Raw genomic sequence first — 22,725 nt, 5'->3', positions numbered from 1 at the left:
CTTGTTTTTGGTCAGGCTGGAAATGCCATGAAGAAGCCCGTGGGGCAGGAAGGAGCCTAAAGTACAGAGAGTGCCCTGCTTGGGTGGGTGGGGGCTCCATCCTGAGCCCACCTTCTGGGGTCCCTTTTGGGTGGGTGGGATGTGGGTGGATGATTCTCCTTGAGTCAGGAACAGTAGGGGGACAGCGGCCATTCACTTCCTACATTTCTGAGTTTGGTTCATTTCTGGTTGAATTTATTTGCTAAGCATTTCTTCAAGTAGCTGCCAGGCATTGTGCAAAGCATTGGGGATACTCAAAATGGACATGGTTCCTACCATCCTAGATCTTACAAAACTAGTAGGGGAGACAGTCTAGTAAGTAGGCAGTTAACGCCAATTAATGCCAACACCTGGGGGAAACACAGGGAGTCTTGGGATTCTATAGGGAAGGCCATTAAGCCAGTTTTGATACATCAGGAACACCCAGACAGTAACTAGATGATGCTGCGAGCCATCTAGAGGTTCTTGTTCAGGCATTGGAATGATCTATAACCTTTATATTTTTCCATTACCATTTAGTTCCATTATATCCCCTCCCCTCAGCTATTGGTGTTATTAACAAGTTCTTTAGGTGATTTTTGGTTTTGGCCTGGATATAATTCACCCACATGTGGAATCTAATGAACAGACCAAACTAACAAGCAGAACAGAGACGGACTCGGAGATCAGGATGACAGGTACTGGGGGGCGTTGGTTAGATGGGGGAGGGATCTAGCAGAAAGGAAAAGGACTTGGGGGCAACAGTGCGGTGATTGCAGAGGGGAGGGGCTATAAGGGGGTAAAATGGTAATGAAAAAATACAGTAAAAAAAAAAAAAGAACCTCTGACCCAAGATGAGTGGGGATTGATGGGACAAATTCTGGGACGTGGAGTAGCAGGTGAGGCCATGTGCTTGGTCTTCAGTGGGATACACCAGCCCAAGAGGTGACCAAAACTTGTGGAAGGGACCCAGCATCAGTCCACCCATTTAGGAATTACAGAGTGAGAGATGGCCTGGTCCTGGACCAAACCTACCAGAAGCATCAGAACTATTTCCTGGTGATGCCTTCCCCCAGGAAGGTCAAAACTGGGCCTCCATGGGAGGGGGAGCAGTCTTAGGCTATTTGATTAATTTGGTCTTCTAGAAATCAGCACTCGTCTGGTTCCCAGCCCTCAGGGAGCTCTGAGCTTCAGGATCCTCCTCCTGTGCAGAAGCCCGTGAAGTTATCAACAAAATCAAGTATTAAGTATTGGATGACTCTTGCACATGACACCAGAGATTTTCCTGGAGCCTCTAGGCTCCATCACCCTTAGTGGATGATGGTTTCTAAGAATCAGAAGGGGGAGAGTTAGGGACCTCCACCCTGTTCACAGCCTTGTAACCTGTGGGAGCAGCTTTGTGACTAAATAGAAAAGTTTTAACTCATAAAGAAAATTGGAGAATTTTGTTGCTTTAGCGCTTGGAATAGATGCCTCCGATTTGGATCCAAACCAATAAATGGATAGCGATGAAAATGAAAAATAAATGAGTGGGTAAATAGCAATGAAGCTTTCGTTGATGATGATAATTTTTTTTTGTTTTGCAAAAAGCAAAAAAAAGAAGCCGGTGTCTCATCTCTTTAAAGGCTCCCACATGGTAGACACTCGGAATACAGTCCTGATGTCTTTGAACCCCACGGTTCTAGGGTGAGGCAGTGACCCTCTCTCGTGCGGCTGTTGGCATCTCACAGTCGTCACTTGTCGTGCTTACCTACAGAAGACCGAATCATGACCCCAGTCAGAGTAAAACTGGAACATACTCTCTCATTTAATTCATTCAGCAAAGGTTTACTTTGATTGTTTTGTGTGTCAGGCACAGTTCTGGTTCTGGGGATTCAGGAACAGGACAAAATCCCTTTCCTCACCGGTCCCTTCACTCCAGCGGGGGGGTGGATTAGTTGGCTTGCTGGCACATTCTGAGGTGCATAAGGTGCACCTTCTTAGTCCGGAAATCATCGCACCAGTCTTAAGCCCCATCTTCCTCTCCCCTGAGCCTGTACCCTCTGCCCATTTTCCTGGGAATAGACCGTAGTCAGCGTGGGGAGTCCATGTTCCTCCAGGGCCTCTGGCTGCCATACTGTGTGTCACAGGAGCCATCGAAGTGTTGCAGGAAGGCTCCTGGTGGGTTACTTGGCATGGCGGAAAATACTGGTGTGGGACTTGGTGCTAAAGGCCAAATCTAGAAGGAGCCTGTTGTTGGGAGACAGTGTGGCGCAGAAGCCCAGCCACAGGACTCCTTCCAGTTTCTCTGTATGAGCCCCAGACAGGTGGGCAGGGAAACACAGGTGTGCTGGCTCTGCAGACATGGAGCCTGGTCCTCGGAGCGGTCTTATAGTCTAATGGAGGTTGCACGGGGCTCCCTTGGGCTTCAGCGAGCTGTCAGTAACTAACTGGATAGGTAGGAGGTCTGGCTCCTTGGTTTTGTTTGCTTGTAATGTTTTCTAATGTGGGCTGCCCATACCTGGGCATGCTGACTTCTGCTGCTCCACCTTGAAGGGAACCTGCGTGACCTGACAGAGGGCTAGTTGATGGGCAGTAGCTGCAGATCCACTGCTTTGGAAACACTGTGGTGAGGTTGAGTCTACAAAGATCCTGCTTGTGGTCCACAGGCCCCTCTGATCATCTCTCCAGACTAGGAAAATAGAACTGGTTTTGGTAACAGTGATGGCTCTTTTTGTCACAGGCTTAATGAGACAGCGCGGTGGAGCAGACAGAGTGTGGGTCTTGGGGTCAGATGACCTAGATTCTGCCTGATCTCTACCATACCAGCCGTGACCTTGACAAGTCATTTCACCTCTCTGGGCCTCAGTTTCCTTGTCCTGTGAATGAGGTCGTTATAGACAGGTGGTTTCTGAGGCCCCTTCCAGCCTGGAGCCTTTAACCTTTACACACACTGTCTCTGTCCACAGGCCTTGCTCCAGGCCAGCTGTACACATACCCTGCCCGCTGCTGGCGTAAGAAGAGACGATTGCACCCGCCTGAGGATCCAAAGATGCGGCTGCTGGAAATAAAGCCTGGTCAGTACCATCGGAGCTTGGCTCGCCCCGTTGTGGGAGAGGTGGAGAGCGCTGGGCTGGCCCAGGACAAGTGGCTTTGCTCTTTTGTCTGTAGCCTGGAGTTTCCCAGGAGAGTAATGATGCCCACATATGGTGTTCAGAGGTGTGCCATCTCTCATGTATAAACATGTACATGTGTCCATGGGAGCTTCTCTGCCCTCTGGGTGTCTTCCACCTTCCCCTTCCTTTTGTCTCCCTCTTGCCTCTTCTTGGGAAAGTAGAGTGAGCAGGCACAGGCCCAGGGTGAATTACTTTCCCAACAGATCAGAAGGAGCTATAGCTATTTGGGTCGAGTAATACTTCCTGTGGCTCCAAGTAAAGAAACCTTGTCCCAGGCCATGTGTTTGTACGGAGAGTGTGTTGTGTACTTTCTCCTACTCTCACTGGGAACGACCTTTTGGAGCATGTTACATGAAAGGGCCATTCACTAAAAGTAGAACCACCTTGGGCATGGCAATGGAAGTTGGAGTTAAAACTTTGCCTGTAGGTGATGCTGATTGCTCTGTGGCCATGCAGAAGGACTTGGTTGGTTTTCTTGACTACTGATCTTTTGTTACACTTCTGACTAGATGGCGGTCTTCAGACCTGTGTCTGAGTTACAGCAAGGCCATGTGATTGCCCTGGGTCTTCAGCTTTAATGGAACCTCTGGTTTGGGGGTGCTGGGGCTGGAATCTGACTCAGGGTGGTGAGAATGTGCCGGCGAGTAGAGCAAATGCAGAGCTGACATGTTCCCTCCCAAAGCTGACACGTTCCCTTTGCTGACATGGTCCCTCAGCAAAGCAGTGTGGACCCCAGCCTCATGCCTGCCTTTTCACGGTGACCATTTGGGCTGTGTTTTCTCTGCAAAATTTCTACTTACAGTTGTTGAGAATGTTTTTACTCACAGTTCCATGGGTAAGCTTGCTTTGACTGTGTGCTTCAGCCTAGGTATCACTTGTGTACAAGTTTCATTTGTTAGGGGTGGGAGGGTGCCATATTCCTCAGGGTACTTCATCCAAGCTCTCAAGAGTGGCCTTGCACAACTTACAGACCCTTGCAGACACTCAAGGGTAATGACTGAGGTGGTTCTGACTCCCCCTACCCCCGGCCCCACACGGCAGGTTGTAGGTTGGGGAGCCCAGTGCCCTGGAGTGGCACAGTCCAGTGGAAATCTAATGCAAGCCACCTGTGTCATTTTACATTTTCTAGTAGCCACATTAAGAAAAAGGAAAAATAAAAATCAAACAGTTTCAGTCAGTTTTAATAACAGATTCTGTTTAACCCAAAATATCAAAACTATAATTCAGCATGTAATCAATATAGAAATTATAAATGAGATACTTTCCTTTTTTTGTATTCTTTTTAAATTCCTGTTTGTATTTTATACTATTGTAACTTTTACTGTGGGACCAGCCACAGATCGAGTGCTCAGTTGCCACAAGGAGATAGCGGTGCCCATTTTGGTGAGTGTGGCTCTAGACTACACTCGAAATACGGTTATGACCAGCGCAGGCATTGCTGTGGTAGAGGTGTAGAGTCTCGGGCTTCACTCCGGACCTGCGGAGTCAGAACCTGCATTTTATCAAATCCCCAAGACTGCGTCCCCAGAATGTACATTGAGTTTGAGAACACTGGTTTGGAAGACTTACATAGCCAACCACAAGTCAGCATGGCATGACTCCACATCATCTATGTTTCTTTTTCTTTTTGAAGATTTTATTTACTTACTTTTAGATAGAAGGGGGAAGAGAGAGAGAAATTAGTGTGTGAGAGGTATATCTATTGGTTGCCTCTCACATGCCCCCCAGCTGGGGGACCTGACCCAAAACCCAGGCATGTGCCTTGACTGGGAATCAAACTGGCAATCTTTCAGTTCACAGGCTGGTGCTCCATCCACTGAGCCACACCAGCCAGGGCATCATTTACGTTTCTTAAACATAAACAACTGGTGATATGAACAAATTTATTTTGGAGGTGGGACCTCTTTCCTTCCTTGTTCCAGATCAGTCGGTCCTGGTGTCTTGAAAGTGGCATGGAGGACCGATGAGGTAATCCCTGGTTTGATTCTTACCCGGACCAGTTGAATTCCATCCCTCCATCTCACTATAGCAGTAGGTGCTATAGTGAGAAAGTGAGCAGTGTGCCAGGGTGGCTGTGTCAGCTCTGAAGGGAGGGTATTATTCAGGTGTCTGTTACTAGTTGGCTGTGTCTGCATGTTGTAGTGTGTGGGCCTTCTGGGTATATTTCCCCATCTGTCAGTAGACACAGTGGTACTTGGGATTCCTAGCTGGCCTTGCAGGTGTATCATGTGGATTAAATGAGCCATATGTAATAGTATTTGCCCTTTCAAACCTTTTTAATTAAAAATTTTAAAAAATTTGACTTGGTAATATAGTCACATGTTTTGACATTCCAGAATATCATATAGTAGAAAGTAAGACCCACTCTCCAAAGAGGCAGTCAGCGATACCGGCTTTTGGAGGTTTTTCCAAGAGGATCTGTATGCCCTGCCCTTCCCTTCCCTTTTTTTCACGCAGGGCCACCATGCATTTTGCCCCTTCCATTTAAAAACGGGCTTTAGGCATTGGCCTTGTCAGTAAATAGAGAGCTTCCTCATCCCTTTTTTCCCCCCAGTTACACAGTATTTCATTATATGAATGTACCACACCTTATTTAACCATGCTGTTCCCAATTTTTCCAGTTTAACCAGTGATACAGTTAGTATTTTGCATGTGTAGGAGAATATCTCACATGTAATTTGTTAAAGGCATTTTTTATAAATACTTACCACTAATTTTAAATTATTAGTCTTTATTTTTTGTCTTTGTTCTTAACATTTATATGAAAAGTCTTTGTGAAGAACATTATATCTGACTAATTGGATCTGATGTATACATACTGGATAAATGTCTTTTATAGAATCAGTGACATTGAGTGCTGTAAAATGCCTCAAACATCATGAACTCCAATTCCTTATTTTACTGGGGTCCAGAGAGGTTAGGCTCAAAGTCACACAGCAGTTCTCTGGAAACAGCAGAGAATCCAGGTTGCTTGATTTCTCAATGTAGTGCTTTTTCTGTTTTCTCAAGCTGCTTTGTAGGTATACTAAAACTTTAACAAGGCTTTCCCCCTGAAAACTTTGTTTATAAAACAAATGTATCAATTATGAAAATGCACCCAAGAGATAGTTGGAGTTCCTTCTGCCCTGTCAGACATTCTAATCAAACCAATCAAACTAGCCTACCAAAAAAAGGGAGGTTGGTTCATGTAACAGTAAATCCCAGAGCAGACTAGTTTCAGGCACAGCTGAATCCAGGGGCTCAAGCATTGTAATGAGGGCTCTGTGTGTCTCTCTTTCCATCTTTAACACTCTTCTTTTCATGGGGCAGGCAAGTAGCCACCAGCAGCCCCAGTTTCACCACTCGCCACCCCCAGCAGAAAGGTAAGGCCCCTTTGATGGCTGTGCTGGAGAGGTCCCTGGCAGGACTGATTACCTGGCTGGGTTTATGTTCATTCCACCAATCACTGCCGCCCAGGGGTTGGGGTAATCTGATTGGATCATCATCATCATCATCACCAGATTTACAAAGCCCTTCACACTAATTTACAAAGCCCTTCACAAAGCATTTTTGTTTATATCACCAATGGGTCCTTACCACCAGGGAGGCAGAGAGAAGGAAGGGGTAAAAGTGGTATACAGCCCATTTTATAGGCCAGGGAAATCGGGCTGCGGACAAAGCCAAGGAGAGTGTACTACGCTGCTCACTTATCTGAGAACTGGCAGTCTCACCACTAGTGGGACTGAGGCGAGAAGCTACTTAGTGCAGTGTCTTGTCCTTCCATCTCTAGACATTTCATTGGACACACTGGACTCCCAGCTGGCTTTGGACCTCCCCCACCCCGGGGCCTACCGTGACATGATCCGGGAGGGAAAAGCAAGAACCCTAGGGCCGGTGGTTTGCTAGCCAAGTGCCCACCAGCCCATTGTGTTCCTTTGAAAGTTTTCTTGGCTTCTTGCCCTCATGTCGGGGCAGAGGGCAGGGTGGCTATTCCAGACCTCAGGTGGTCAAGGCCCAGCCCCTGAGATGGCCAGAGTCCTGTGGGAGGACCCTCTCTGGAAAGATAAGTGCCAGCCTTGATGTGGATAGGCCCTCAGAAGTGCAGCCATATTCGAAGGTGCAAAAACACCCCAACTCAGTTGGACTTACATGTGGCAGGCTCGTCCTAGAGGCCACTGTGCGAGCTCTGAGAAACAAAACAAACCCAGGGCCGGTAGATACTTATCAAACACCAGAGCTGCTTCTCAGATGAACTTGTTCTCCCCTCTTTGGGCAAGCCGACCTACTGCTAAAAGCGAAACCCCCCAAAGCTTGGGCCCAGTGTTTGTCATTTCTGTGTCCTGTGCTGAGTCTGTACTACCAATGCAGGCCTGGCCCTCAGGATGTACCAGCATGCCAGTCTGCTAGTGCAAGTCGTGAACCAAGATGCCAGGAGGGTGTCAGGGAGCCCAAGCCTCGGGCCTCAAAGCATCAGGGCCCACCCACAGAACGGGAAGTAGAAAGCACAGAGACTTGCACCACCCTCTTAATAGAGGCAACACGTGCCTGCATTTGAATTTTTCACAAGCCAGCATTTCAGAGAAGGACCTTCATCCAGGGCCTCCACTGGCCCATGTGGTGCCTTGGAAGAAGGTGCCCCTCTGGGTGGACAGTTACAGAACGATGCCCCTTGTGGTCGGTTAGCACAGCAGGAGGTGGGATCTGAGCCCTGTCCATGTGTCTGCCCTCATCATTTGTCAGATGCCGTTTCCCGCTGGGAGGATCTTTCCCTTTTTGCAGTATGTCCTTCTCAGTCACAGGGTCGACTTGGACAGCGTTTTTAAATGACTCTTATTTTTATTTCATTTGATTTGGGTTCATAGAGGACTCCTTTTTTTTGGTTGGTACTTTCCAGTGTGACTCGGGGCAGAGTCAGTGGTCATCGTGTGCGGGGAACTTGCTGCAGATTCCTAGTCGGTGTGGACAGTCAGCTGGGTGGACGGATGGAGGGAGGCCCCTCTTCTCGGGGAGACGAGCTGTGGAAGGAACTGGAGGGAGGAAGAGGCTAGGGGTCGTCTCTCTGCTACACACTGGTGGAATTGGGAATAACCTTTCTGAAGATCAATGCACAGAACCTGTCAGTATTTAAAAAGTACATGCCCTTTGACCTAGACATTCTGTTGCTAGGAATTTATCCTGTAAATAAATGTATACTAACAATACATAATGCCCATTGTGGCAAATTTTTTGTAAGAACAACAAAGAATGGAAGCAACCAGAAGGCCCATTGATAGGGGACTAGTTAAGTGCATAGTACTTAACTAGTACCATGGGAATATTGTTTGTCTTATAAAGGAATATTGTTTTGTCTTATAAAGGAACGAGATGATAAATGGAAAGATGTCCAAGCAACATTGTTAAATGGAAAGAAAAAAGCAAATTGCACAAGATCATGTATAATCTTCTATGGGCAGACCTTGTTGAAAATTGATAATCAGTTTGTTCATCCTGGGCTGAATCTCTTTACATTTATGGAAACCGGAAGACTTGAGTTTACGTTGAAGGAACCAGTGAATGAACCTACCAACCCTTGACGCTCCTCCACCACCCAGCCCCTACCTTGCCCTTTCTCTTCCCTCTCCTCCTTTCCAGCCTCCCCGTGGGGGCTCTCCTGAGCCCCCCTTGACAAGCTCCGGGAATCTTGGAGCATCCCTTGGGCCTCCCCCATCAGCACCCTCATCTCCTTGGGGGAGGAGAGGAGTTCTGATTTGTGAGAGAAGGGGGTACTGACTTGGAGTAAAATTGTCTCAAGGCATCAGTTTCCTTCCATGCCAGACCCTTCCATGGATAATGAGGAGATGCCACGAGCAATTTGTCATGCCAGCGCCCAGCTTGCCCCTTCCGTCTTCTTTTGTGTCCCTGCCTGAGACTAGCCAGTGGCAGGCAGTGTTCAGCAACAAAATCCAGGGTGTAATGTGGGTTAGAGTTGTCCTTGATCCCAGGTCTGCAGAGCTGAGAGCTCTGGCAGGAAACCAGGTCAGGGCAAGGGGGAGGGGTGTCCATTCAGGAATCTTGAGGGACCTTGGAGAAGGTCTGAGGACAGGGCTGCAAACCATCCACTTCCGGGTCAGCCTCCCAAAGCACAGAGGTCATCTGCACAGAGTAGACATCGCAGGGCAGGAAGTGGGGAGCCGGATTGCTGCCGTTACATTTTCCTGGGCTAAACCGTACACTGATGGAGCACTCCCCAGTCCTGCTGTGCTCATCGCATCCCCCTCACCGGAATATCCCATCCTGCATATGTTTCTTTCCTGCTTGCCGAACATAAAAACGTGTCTCTGTGAGGGTAGGATGGGGCTGTGAGCTGGGGAGAGCTCTTTGGAATTTGAAAGCGTTCTCAGTGTCCCTGGACCTGTGCTTTTCTCACGCCTAACATCACCCTTCCAATCAGTCTTGAATAAATACCTCGCAGCCTCCTGTTTGCCTGGGCATCTGAAGGACAACACATACAACATTATTTCTCTCCCCTGACTGACAATGGAGTTCAGTGTTCTCTGCAGCTTGCATGTGGCTGCAGAGGCAAACGCAAGGTGTTTCATGGTGTAGCCGTCACAATTCATGCAACCTGAAGACCTGGGCAAGGGACCTGGTGCCTGAGAGCCTCTGCCTCTGGACCATTTCCCTAAGAATGGAGCTCTGTTCCCGTGAGGGAGGAGCCCAGCTGGCAGGAGAGAAAGGTGGGTAGTAAATATCCACCAGAAGGCGCTGAAGCAGGGCAGACGCTGGGCAGAAGCCAGCTGATGAGAAAAGAGGCCTTTAACTCCCCCTTATCCCACCCCCCTGCCTTTTTTTTAAAATGAAAGAAAAGGGCTGGGAACAAAGTTCTACTTGTGTCCCTCTGGATTAAATGTTCAGATCGTCTGCTTAGTTCAATTTAGCATCTTCCAACCCTGGACCTTCTGGTCCCCATGGTCTAGGGCAGATTTTATCTCTGTTTCAGAGGTTGGGAGGCGGTGGCACCGAATTAGGAAGTTAATTTCCCGGGGGGCATTAGGGATGAAGCCAAGGAGAGACCCTGAGGGGAAGCCTGTTGGAACCGGCTCGTTGCTGCTCCAGGACCCGGCACACACGTGTCCTGTCGCTCCAGCCCAGTTGGGCCTTTAGTGTGGGTGTTCATTCTGCTCCCCAGATGCACGTACCGGAGGCCTTGCAAATCCCTCTGTGCTTGGGGAGCAAGCACGACTCTTTGCCACCCCTGCTCTGTTCCAAAGGTGGTGGGAGAGAAGGCAGCCAGGAATAGAGTTCTGGTTCTTTCTCTTGGTTTTTCTTTGGCAGTCACTCAGGGACTGGGGATGAATGACCAGGGTAATCACGCTCCACCACACGGAACGTGAACAGTAGGGCAGGGATCCTGAGGAGACGGCAGCCTGGGGCACTTGAAATGGGAGGACGCCATAGCTGTCCAACCAAGTCACAGGGACCCTCAGAGGGCGCCCCCTGAAGGGGGCGGTCCAGACAACAAGATTCCTGCCTGCTTGGGCAGGGATAGAGAGGCCTGTTTGCCCGCCTAGGGTGCTGTCCCTATAGCACTGGATTGCCAGGACTCTACAGATGGGAGCAGGCTGCGGCCAACTTCCCCAGCTTTTGAAAATCCTGCATCTTAATTAGTTCCCTACTGCTTTCGTACATGGCCCACATTTTAATAGTCTCCAGGCTTCTTCCACCATTGGCTCTCCGACGTTCGGCATGATTTCTCCTCTGAAGACAGTCCCCCTGACTCCTTCGGCATCCCCCAGCCCGGGACCAACTTAAGGAACGCCGATGTGCCAAGCATGTAGCCAGAGATTGATGAGCCTGTCAGTTGGCTCCCTCTGCCCTCTGCCCTCCCCCTCCCATGTGCTCCTCGCAGGGATGAGCCTAGCTGCGGGGGGTGAGATGGGGGAGGTGAAGGAAGAGACCCATGGAGCCCTTAGCCAGGTGTGAGCCAGTGGACAATGTGACCTTCTCCTGGCCTGCAGAGGAGTCTGGCTGTGTCCTTTCGAGGGAGAAGGACGCTCCAGCTCCCACCCCCATCTGTCAGTGCTTATCTGTCTCTGCGTGGGGGGAGGAGGGGGGGGTTGCCTGAGCTTGGTCGGCTGGGAGAATGGATGCCTTCAAGTGCATCAGGGGGAAATGACCAGTCATTTATCTCTTTCCTGCAGTGTCAGAGCCTGCAGCCATCCATCCTGAGACCTGCAATAGCAGCTTCTTCAGCTCTTGTTGGCCTCATGAGTAGGAGAGTGGGAGACAGGTGGGCAGGCCACCGTGGCCCCTGCTTCATGCCCTTTCATGCCGAGACTGTTTACATATTTCTTTTAACCTTTCTGGCAGTCTGGGGGTAGGAGCTGGTTCTGGGGAGCTGAGCCTGGGCCGCCTGGGCACTGCAAGGTGCACACTTGGAGGGCAGGGGCCCACCTGTTTTTTTCATCTGTATCTCCAGTGTCTGGCACATAGTAGGTGGACAGTAACGATTTATTAAAGGAATGAAGCAATAAAGGTGCCTTGTGTTTGATCTCAAGCTTGAAGAATATGGCTTAGCCCTCCTCACCCCCATTGCACAGATGAGGGAGCCTGAGCCAGAGGAAAGAAGGGTTCAGCAGCTGACCTCGCCTACCCATCCAGTTTCCAGCCTGGCCTGTGGGGCCAGTTCCAGTTTTGCCATCTTGCCTCTCTGGTAGACACTACAGCTGTGTTCTGCAGGGGGGAAAAAGACACCAAACAGGGATCACAAGGCCTGGGGTCAAGTTCAGGCCCCTCCACTCACTGGCTGTGTGATTTGGGGCTGTTACCTAACCACTCTGGCTTTGATTCTTCATTTGCAAAATGCAGCATGGCAGCCGCTCTGCTTGCTTCATGGGGTTGTTTCGAGTTATGTGGGATGGGATGGTGGAGCTGAGGACTTGGCGAGTGCAAGGAGGCGCTGCGATGTCCCCTCCGTGATGGGTGGGCTGAGGGAATCTCTGCCAGTGCTGCTCCTGTCCCCAGCGCCCGGGTTGCACTTGTTTGTTGCAGGCAGCTCACTGCCCAGCTGGAGGAGTGTGTGCTCTCCAGTCCAGAGGGAGAGTGCATTCTGCCTTGGAAGTTTTCTTAAAGGCTCACGTCTGGTGTCTTCTATGCTGAGGAGAGAAAACCTGGCATCTGGCTATGGGATCCACCTTTAAGCAGGGGTCTTGGCTTATCTGAGAGATGCAAAGATTCTTTTTTAAGATACTGTTACATATATTGAGTGCATAGGTTCAAGGTCATAAATAGCTTGAATGTTATGGCTAAGATTAGTTATGTACAAATTGGTATATCCCCGATATGTGCAACAATATTTAAGAAAAGAGTTTGTGTTTTTTTTTGTGTCTTGACTAGGGGAATACTTCTCTGTGGTTCTGACCTCTGTCCTGTACCAGGTGGCTGGGTAGGTACAGCAGGGTGTGGGGGCCAGAGGCCGTTTGGGGAGTGATCAACTCTCATGTGGTGTGGATTCTTAAACAAGTGGTAACAAGGGCTTGAAGCATGCAGGCTGGGTGATCGGTCCTCACTGTGAACCTGTCTATTTTGAGCTTTGTGTATCACAGAATAGGGAGTCAAACGCAGCCAAGAAAATGGCACCCCTGAGGAATGAGCAGATGGATTCCTGGGCCTGCCACCATCTCAGAAACCAGGTCTTTGGGTTCCCCCTACCCCCCATCTCTTCCCTTGTGGGGTGAGAGATAACAGTACTCCCTCCATCCTTCTCCCCATGAGTCTGATGGAGATAAATGAAATAATGATTCTTAAGCTCCTTGGTGTAAGTTGATGTATAAATCCAAGGAAATATGATGAGCTTAACCCTTCAACATAATAAGCACCCAAAGAGAAAACCGAACGTTTGTATTTTTAAAGAAAAACTAGAGGCAGGCGAAAAAGAAACAACAAACACAAGGACTCATGATGCAGCAGGAGGGCTGTCTGCCACTGTCTGTGGGATTTCTCCCCGAGTTCGCGCCGAAACTGTACCTCCAGGCCCCTGCCTGCGAGAGCGCTCCTGATGGATGGACGGATGGATGTGCCCTGTCGGGTGTTTCACCGCAATTTCCCTTGGGGCTGTCTGTCTGTTGGCAGAGCACAGCCTCCCGAAAGATGGTATCTCTTGCAAACTCGACAGCTAACAGACAGCTCCTCTCTTTGTATATTTCCCCAAAGAAGAACTGTCTTAATCTGTTTTTTATATGGCATATTTTATTATAATCCATATATGACTTGCAGGTTCCCAGTCCTCCATCCTGAGCCCGAAGAAAATGTGTGAAGGAGTCAGAGGCTCCGTGAGCCGGTGACATCCAGGCGCTTGCATTTTTAAATGACCTGGGATTTAATTACTCACTGTGCTCCCAGGTTGCACTTTCAGGCTCATCTTGCCCTCATCCTGTTAATGAGCTCAGTGGCTCCAACAACCCAGTGGAAGCTTTGCTTTTGGTGCATTGGGTGGCAGGCATGGGGCACCTGTGTCCAAAGCCTGTGGCTTTCATCTCCATCCAAGAGGATGCTGCCCTGTCCACAGCCCTGGGGAGGAAGAAGCAAGCCTCTGCTCTTCCCTGGTGATTTTCTTTCTTTGCTTTTATTTGTGCTTTTCCTTTCCTTCCTTTTTTAAAAAAGACTATCTGTGCTTCAATCCTTGTTTGTCTAAGAGGTTTTTTCTTATTTGGAAACCGATTTGCTTCGGTTTGCACAGAAGCTGTCTCTGGTGTGATGGATCGTGCTGGAAGTCACCCAAGGAGTATCTCTGTTCCCAATTAGAAGTGGAGGCAGAGCTGCTTACGGGGGCCCAGGGAGGCGGCTGGCTTGGGTGACAGCTGCTGCTGCTCTGGAGAGAGTAACGATCCGTGGGTTTATATCCATGTGTATAAAATCAGGCTAATTTAAAGATGAATTATGTGTGTGTTTTGGACCATTTTCTTTTAATGTTAAAGGTTTGATGGCTCCTGTCAGGTTATGTGGTCCCTAAATTTGCGCGAGGTTCAAAATGAGTGCACTTTTCAAGAATTACTAAATTTTACATCCAGATGAGATTTATTAAAACTGAATCAATGAAATCCCTCAGAGCTCAACAGGGAGCTTGTCTAGGACATACATTGTGCAAGAACTTGGACCTGTTACCCTCTTTCCCCTTTTCACTCTGGAACCTCCTGTGGTCAGCAGCCAGAGAATGTACTGTGTGCTGGTTTGTTCAGAGGGCACTGGTTAGCATGTTCCTCTGACCTTGCAAGCCTTACCCATAGTGCTTTGAAACCAGGGTTTGACAGTGGTCAGCTAGAATGCTGTTTTAGATTGGCCGTCAGGTGGATATTACTCAGGTGCCATTACGAACCATTTTTAATATGTTTCCTTTTGGGGGAAGCAAATCATAGTAAACATTAGTCTTAATGCTATAAACTTGCACCAATACAATAGCCAGTAGCTCCATGTGCCTACTGAATACTTGAAATGTGGCTACTACGAATTGAGATGTGCTGTAAATGTAAGGCACCAGATTTTGAAGACAATGCAAATAAAAGAACGTAAAGAATTGCATTCGTATTTTTATATTGATTACATGTTGAAATGATAATACTTGGATAAATTGGGTTAGAGACAATATTATTAAAATTAATTGCACTTTTTCTTTACTTTTTAAAATGTGGCTACTAGGAAGTTTAAAATTATAAATGATTGCATTACTTTTATGTTGGACAGTAGTTCTGTACCATTAAAATCAGAATCATTCAAACTTTAATAATAATGTAGCATTTATAGGCCATTTAGAACGTCCCAGGCTCTTTATATGTATGATCTAATTTTGAATCTTAAGTTTTGAATAGAAAAACCAAAACAAACATTGATGAGCCTCATTTTCTACTTTGTTTCTCACACTAGTTATTGTTGTGGGTCTTTTCAGTTTTTAAAAATTAATTAATTGATTTACTTTTTAGAGGGAGGGGAAGAGGAGGAGAGAGAGGGAGAGAAATATCAATGTGTGGTTGCCTCTCACATGGCCCCCCACTGGGGACCTGGCCTGCGACCTAGGCATGTGCCCTGACTGGGAATCGAACCAGCGACCCTTTGGTTCACAGCCCGCGCTCAAGTCCACTGAGTTACACCAGCCAGGGCTTCAGTTGTTTTTTTTTTTAATGTAGTGTATTAACTTGTTAATTCTCACTCAACACTATGGAATAGATAATCTGATCACACCCATTTAACACAAAAGAAAGTGGAAACTTGGAGGTTTAACTAACTAAGCCTGTGGTCCCTCAGTCAATATATGGCAAAGCTAGGACTTGACTCTAGGGCTCTCTGAAAGCAGAACTTCTGTGAGCCAACTAAATACCTTGTCAGTTAGGCAAGAATGATGCCACTAAATTTTTCTGTGGCCTTGGGAACGTCTCCTTACCTTTCTGTATTTTCCTTTGCTCATGAAGGGGTTGAACTGGAGATACTATTGGAGGCGCCTTTTAGCTCTTTGCATGAAGGGAGCCCATTTCACTGTGCCTATTTTGGTTTTCTTTTCCCTCTTGATTTTCCTACTTTGCCCATGTGGTAAAGGACCAGAGGACCAAGAGAGTAGATTGACTTATGGGAAAGCAGGATGGAGGGGTAATTTAGCATAGGAATAAGAAGGAGCAGGAGAAGGAGGAGGAGGAAGTTCAGTTGGTGAGACATCGTGTGTGGTCAGTACCGTTGTGGCAGGGTGAACACCATATGGCGATGTTCAGATGGAGCAGAGCCCAGAGCCATGCTGTAAACCTGCCTGCAACCTCAGCAAAGATCTGCCTTTTATCCCCAAATGTGAAAGCTATGGGGAGACCCTAGGAATGCAATGAAAATGTACAAAGGTTTGGAAAAAGGCATTTCAAGGAAGAACCAGAGAGAGGTAACATGAAGTCTGTGCACCTTAGAGATTGGTGAATGAGTGCTGGAGGCAGATTGGGGTCAAGGCTGGACTTTACCCCTTTTCAGCTGTGTGATATTAAGCAAGTTCTACGCCTCCCTTGCATCTGTAAAATGGGATAACTGCTTACCTCTTGAGTGGTGGGTGGGATTAAGGAATACATAGCAGTAAGGGCTGCTGCATTCTGAGTGTTGGCTGTGTGCCTAGCACCTTGCTTGCACACAAATGTATCGATGGCCGTTAGGGCCCAGCCTGGGCCTGCAAACTACTTATGGGGATGCCTTTAAGTGGAGCTCTTGTCGTGGTCTCAGTGGCATCTAGAAAAGATCATTTGGTTGCATTCTCATTCTACTGTGTTACTTTTGATAAAGTTACTTCTCAAAGCCTCTCAGGTGACTCACTGATAAAATAAGATGATTAAAGCAGATGATCTGTAAGGTTTTTTTTAGCTCAAAATATGCAGTTCTGGAAATAAGATTTATTGAGTGTTCTGAAGGCTAAGGGGATACTAAAATATGAATTTCAAATGTATATTTGAATGATTATTATAAGTTTGAGGGATGGTGACCAGCTGTTGTCTTTTGACTCAGGGTTGGATGAAGTGGCACATTTAATTGTTTTATACTCGACATTTGGAAGCCTTTTCTGACTTGGGAGGAAGAATAATATGTCATCAGAGCAGGCTCTGAAGTTGCACCCTCTGAACTCAGTAAAGCAAACAGTTGACTTTTTCTGATAGCTTCTGTGCAACTTCACGCAGGCCTGCCCTGCTCCTGTAATCTGAAGGAGACCCCTGATTTTCCCTTCATGGCTCTTACTGTAACTTGTAGTTGTATATTTACTTTGTATGTAGTGTGTAATGCCTGTGTTGTTTTCTCCATAGTTCTTACTACCATTTGTAATTGCACATTTATTTTGTGCTTAGTGTTTAATGGCTATCTCTTTAGACTGTAAATAACCTAAGGGCCAGCACTATCTTTATTTAGCTCTCCTCCTGTGGACCTCATTCCATTACAGTGGTTGTCAGGAAGTAGATGCTCAGTGAATATTTGTTGAATGAATAGGTGGATGGATGAGTTTTAGAGGTGGTTGATTTGGTGGTATTGCTGCTTGGTGGAGTTGGGTCCTCTGCTTACCATTTTTGGCAAGAGAAATCCCAAAGATCCTGTCTCTCAATGGACTTTAGATAGTGTTTTCCCTTTCTGCCTTCTTCTGGGGCTGGTCGCCATGATGTGTGTTTCTTCAGTTGTGATGGGCTGCTGAGCATCTGTTCCCTGTGGACTGGTCAGCCTGTGTCTGCTTCTGGTGGAGGAGATGGAAGAGGTAGGTAGAGTTCCATTTGAGTTGGAATAAAGCCTGGTGGAGCAGTGCTTGATTGGGTTGGTTATTTCCATTTGCTCCCCCAGATCCACTCTTTGTCTTTTTTCACACTGTCTTGGGGTCCAGGAAGTTGACCTTGGTGTGTTGTGTCAGCAAGGATCCCTTGCTCTCTGGTGTCTGGTTGAGGTTGGCCAGTGGGAGGGCAGGGCAGAGCAGAAAGATGAGGATGGGAGGAAAGGGAGGCTGGGCCATATGTCTCCATGCTCCATTCTCTGACCCAGGAGCTCAGGAGAGGGGCCCGCTGGGCACCTCTGCTGCAAGCCACAGCTCCTAGCTGGGAGCTCTGCAATGGCGCCCCCTTCAGGTTCTTGCAGACACTGCTCCTCTGTCCCTCCAGGAATAGCCGTGGTAAGGGCTCCCCTCTGTTAACTCCCCTGGGGTGCTTCACCATTCCCTGTTGTTCCCTTACTTCTGCCCACACCCCTGTGAATAGTTTCTACACTGATCCCCCATACAGATGGGCTACTCATTACAGGTTTCCAGGCCATCATTCCCCCATATTCTTGTACCCATTTTACCTGATACAGGGTAGGGACCACACATCTAATTGTCAGGGGAGCAGGAGGAGGTACAGGGTCAGAGGAGAGGTTGGAGGAATGTTTTATAATATGATCACTTGTGCCCGAGGTTTCTGTTTTCAGTGAAACAGAAAAACTCCTCCTTTGGGTTAGCAGTTTGGGGACACATTGAGAAAGGGGATCAACTTCTCTCTGGTTCCTCTCCTGGGCAGGCCAGTTCTGGTTGCCACTGCTCGCTGGCCCCATAACCTCACGCCCTAGGTTGCTGACCGAACTCCTGACATCTTCAGAAAAAAGGCTCTGGTGTGCAGAGGGTGGCCTGGGAGGCATCTGTGCTTGGTTTTTCTCTTCCCCTCGCTTTCGAGGCCTTTGCTTCTCTGGTGAGTTGTTAAGAACAGCCTCTCTGAGTTGACATAGCTTTTCATGGAACAGACTGGAGCTGGGCAGCTTGCGTGGCTGAGGGGAGGTCACGGAGTTGCCAAATGAGCTGGGCTAGAGGGAGAGATTACTAAGGCGTGGCCAGTGTTGACATACTGTTTTTGAGTTTTCAAAGAATTTAAATGTAAAGGAGCACGTTTTTGCCCCACAAAACAGCCACGTTGGGGTGCTTGGCATTGTTATCCTCACTTTGTAGATGCAAATAAGGGCTCTGGGGTCCTTGTGCCTTGCCCAAAGTCACAGGGCTGGAGAAGGCAGAAGCTGGACCGAGACCCTGGCTGCCTGATCCCATGTCCATCTGGCTCCCCTGCTGCTCTACCTCTGCCCTCTGTGAGGGAGCAGGCAGGGCTGGGATCTGTCTCTGAGATGGTGAGATGGAGTTGGAACAGCTGGACCCAACTCCAGTGTCCTGTTCCACTTGAAGGAGAGAGCACAGGTGGCCTTGAGTCCTGCCCCAGAGCTCTGGTTCCTGCATGGCCTCAAGGGCCATCTCTCCTGTCCCTCCTGTCACTGTTTCTAGTGGCCTGACCCTGCTTCTCTGTCCTTGTATTTCAGAAGTGGAGCTGCCCCTGAAGAAGGATGCGTTCACCTCAGAGAGCACCACGCTGGAAGCCTTGCTCCGAGGTGAAGGGGTTGAGAAGAAGGTGGACGCCAGAGAGGAGGAGAGCATCCAGGAAATACAGGTATTTCTGTGCCCGCTGAGGGTGGAGGGCGCCACTGGAGCATCACCGTGGTGCTTCCGGAACTCCAGCACCAGCTCGGGTGCCCTTCTCAAGGGCCAGAGCTGCATCTCAGCTTGCCTCATGGCGCCACTGCCAGGAAGCCGGAAGACTCTTTTCTGGTTTTAACTCTCCCAGAAGGTGTCGTCGTTCCTCTCAAATCCACTTCTCTTCCCTGATCTCCCTATTTCTGTACTCAGTGTATCTTGGGGGCCAGCGGGGTGCCAGGCATGGTGCTAGGTCCTGGGGGCACAGTGGGGAGCAAAACAGATGGAGTCCTCACCCCCATGGAGCGTGCAGCCATAGACCCAGGCTCAAAGCCTCAGTGGTGTCTGCGTGCCTCAGGCACCCTGTCCCCCTGCCTCCCACCCCGTCCTCGCTGTTGTTCACTCAGTTCTTTCCTTGCACTCCTCTCTCCTCCTTTAAGGCCAGTTCAGAAGTCACCCTCCAAGCAGGCTTCATGGCTCCTGCCCCGCTGTGTTCACTACCTGCTGGTGAGGCTGTCATCAGGCAGGATTATAGTGGTGTGCTCTCACCACTCCTCGTCTCTTCGTCTTGGATCCCTGTTGTTGATCATGATGTTGGGCACAGTGTTGTAATAATGTTAAGTAATACAAATATTAAATAATAGTGTTCATAACGAGAGATGATTAAAATTACATTGCATTTATATTAAGTTTATATTTTTACATTCTATGTATAAACAATATATGGCATGGTTATGAATTTCAACCTAATTTAATATTTATATATTTATTAACATTATAATTAAATTAATAACTTGAACGTTTGGTTTGCCTCCTAAGTATCCCCAGTCTTTTGAGTTCAGTCGAGTGGGGAACATGCCGCCAAGTTCACACTGTGCCCTCAGCCTTGCCCGTGTCCAGGAGAGTTAGGTCTCAGGAAGGTGTGGAATGAGTCAGTGAGTCTGCTCACCTCCTCTGCCGTTCCTGTGTTCAGATGAATGGGCAGATCTTTTCCATTAGGTTGTCACAACACGGCTTCTAGTTGTTTCTTCCGTGACTTCACAGAGCTCCAGCCCTAGCACAGATCCGTGTTAACCATCACTTTTATTTGTCTGACACCTTGGAGTGATCTTCGGTGCCTTCTCTCGCATGGAACATCCAGCTCATCAGGAATCCTGTCGACTGTGCCTGCGACATAAATCCAGAGCGTAGCCCCTTCTCACCACATCCAGGGCTACTACCCTGCTCCAAGGCACTCTCGCTTCCTGTCCACACTGTCGGGATTGCTCTCTAAATGGTCCCCCTGCTGATGGCTGGGAGGAACCCTTTTAAAATTTCAGTCAGACCCTGGCATTCCTATGCTCACAGCCCTGCAAGGGCCCCTGTTCTCACTGAGTGAAAGTCAGGGACCTCTCGCCTCTGTCTCTGACTCTTTCCCTTTCTGCCTCTGCTCCAGCCACTCCGGCCTCTTTGTGCTGCTCCTGGAGTGGAGAAGGCACAGCCCTGCCTCTGGGCTTTGCCCTGGCTGTTTCTCTGCCGGCAGACTCCTGTCCCCAGACATCCTGGTTTTTTCACTCCCTCACCTTCTTTAAGTGTCTGCTTCTATCTCCTCGTTTCTCTGAGCTGTGTGTGTCCTGACTGCTGTATGTAATGCCACATGCTGCACCAGCCACCCCCCGCACTGCCCATTTCTTAACGCTGCTTTGGTTTTTGCCCACAGCTCTTTCTGCTGTGTACTTTGGTATGTAGCACTATGTACTGTGTTCTAATATACTTTATTTTCTGTTTTCGTACAATAGACTGCAAACTCCTCAAGAGCAGGAGTCTTTATCTGTCTTGTTCACTAATCTATCTCAAGCACCCAAACAGTGCCTGGCACACAATTAACATTTCTTGAGAGGCTGCGTGAGGGGACAGATTCCTGAGGGGTCTCATCCCCTGTCCTTTCCCTCTCCAACTCTGCCTACTCTGAGCTGGCCTTTCATCCTGAAACAAAGTTCTACTTGTGTCATCCCCTTGCTAAAAAAACATAGCTAAGGACTTCTGGCCAAGATGGAGGTGTGTTAGGTAGACACACTGTGCCTCCTCACACAACCAAAATAAGGCCAGCAACAATTTAGAAACAAGATAACAACCAGAACTGACAGAAAATTGAACTGTATGGAAGTTGGACAACCAAGGAGTTAAAATATACACATTCATCCAGACCGGTAAGAAGGGCGGAGTCGGGCAGCTGGGTGGAGAGGGGTTGCAGTACAAAAAGCAGTGGCACCGGGTGCTTAAGGCATCCTGGGCTCATGAGGCATCCTGGGCACAAGACTGCAGTGGGCGGACCTGGGGCGCGCAGGCAGCTGGCAGAACTCAGGCGCAGGGTGGCAGCAGGCAGACCTAGGGAGGCGGTGATTGTGAAGTGAGACACTGCGCAAGTTGGCTGGCTGTCCGGGTGATTCCACATTTGTGCACAGATAAACCAGGCGAAACTGGGCAGTGAGACAGACTGCCCAACCCAGGGTCCCAGCACTGGGAAATAGAGCCTCGGGACACTGATTGAAAACACCTGTGGGGGTTGAGGTGCAGGGCGAGACTCTCAGCCTCACAGGAGAGTGCGTTGGAGAGACCCATGGGTCTTAGAATGTGCACAAGCCCATCCACACGGGAACCAGCACTAGAAGGACCCAATTTGTTTGTGGGAAGTGGCGGAAGGGACTGATACCCCACAGAGCCATTGTTCTCTCTCGGACCCCACCCCCACATACAGCGTCACAGTCCAGTGACTGGGTTGCCCCACCCTAGTGAACACCTAGGCTCCGCCTCTCGTATGAAACAGGTGTGACCAGACACCCCCCCCGAAAAAAAAAAAGATGGCTCAAAGAGAAGAAATGAAAGCCCCAGATCTTATCCTTTTAAGCAACTGAGAGATAGCCAACCTATCAGATGCACACTTCAAAACTTCGGTGATCAGGATGCTCACAGAATTGGTTGATTTTGGTTGCAAATTAGATGAAAAAAAAAAGAAGGCTACAATAAGTGAAATGAAGAAAAATGCACAGGGAACCAATAGTGATGGAAAGAAAGCTGGGTCTCCCATCAGTGGAGTAGACCAGAAGGAAGTAAAGAACGTACAATCAGAAAAGAATGAAGAAATAACCTGACTGGCGTAGCTCAGTGGATTGAGCGTGGGCTGCGAACCAAAGTGTCACAGGTTCAATTCCCAGCCAGGGCACATGCCTGGGTTGCAGGCCACGGCCCCTAGCAACCGCACATTAATGTTTCTCTCTCTCTCTCTTTCTCCCTCCCTTCCCTCTCTAAAAAGATTTAAATAAATAAATAAATAAATCTTAAAAAATAAAAAAAAGCTGTAAGCAGTTAAAAAAAAACCTTAAAAAAAACAATGAAGAAATAAGAATTCAAAATAATGAGGAGAGGCTTAGGAACCTCCAAGACATCTTCAAATGTTCCAACATCCAAATTATAGGGGTACCAGGAGGAGAAGTGGAAGAGCAAAAAATTGAAAACTTATTTGAACAAATAATAAAGGAGAACTTCCCCAATCTGGCAAAGGAAATAGACTTCCAGGAAGTCCAGGAAGCTCAGAGATTCCCAAAGAAATTGGACCCAAGGAGGAACATACCAAGGCACATC

At 48.3% G+C, this 22,725-nt stretch overlaps 1 protein-coding gene across 1 annotated transcript in view; it reads left to right on the top strand.

Moving 5' to 3' along the window:
* DPF3 (double PHD fingers 3) overlaps positions 1-22,725 on the top strand; it is a 193,550-nt gene that overhangs the window by 111,659 nt on the left and 59,166 nt on the right. Inside the window, exons 3-4 of the mRNA XM_028506546.2 lie at positions 2,967-3,074; positions 18,954-19,081. Coding sequence (XP_028362347.1) covers positions 2,967-3,074; positions 18,954-19,081 — 236 coding nt within the window. The remainder of the gene's footprint in view (positions 1-2,966; positions 3,075-18,953; positions 19,082-22,725) is intronic.

The sequence above is a fragment of the Phyllostomus discolor genome, chromosome 1 (genome assembly GCF_004126475.2).
Source record: "Phyllostomus discolor isolate MPI-MPIP mPhyDis1 chromosome 1, mPhyDis1.pri.v3, whole genome shotgun sequence".
In the NCBI taxonomy this organism is placed as follows: Eukaryota; Metazoa; Chordata; class Mammalia; order Chiroptera; family Phyllostomidae; genus Phyllostomus; species Phyllostomus discolor.
Note: the sequence above shows the minus strand (reverse complement) of the source record. Positions and strands in the feature narration are given on the sequence as shown.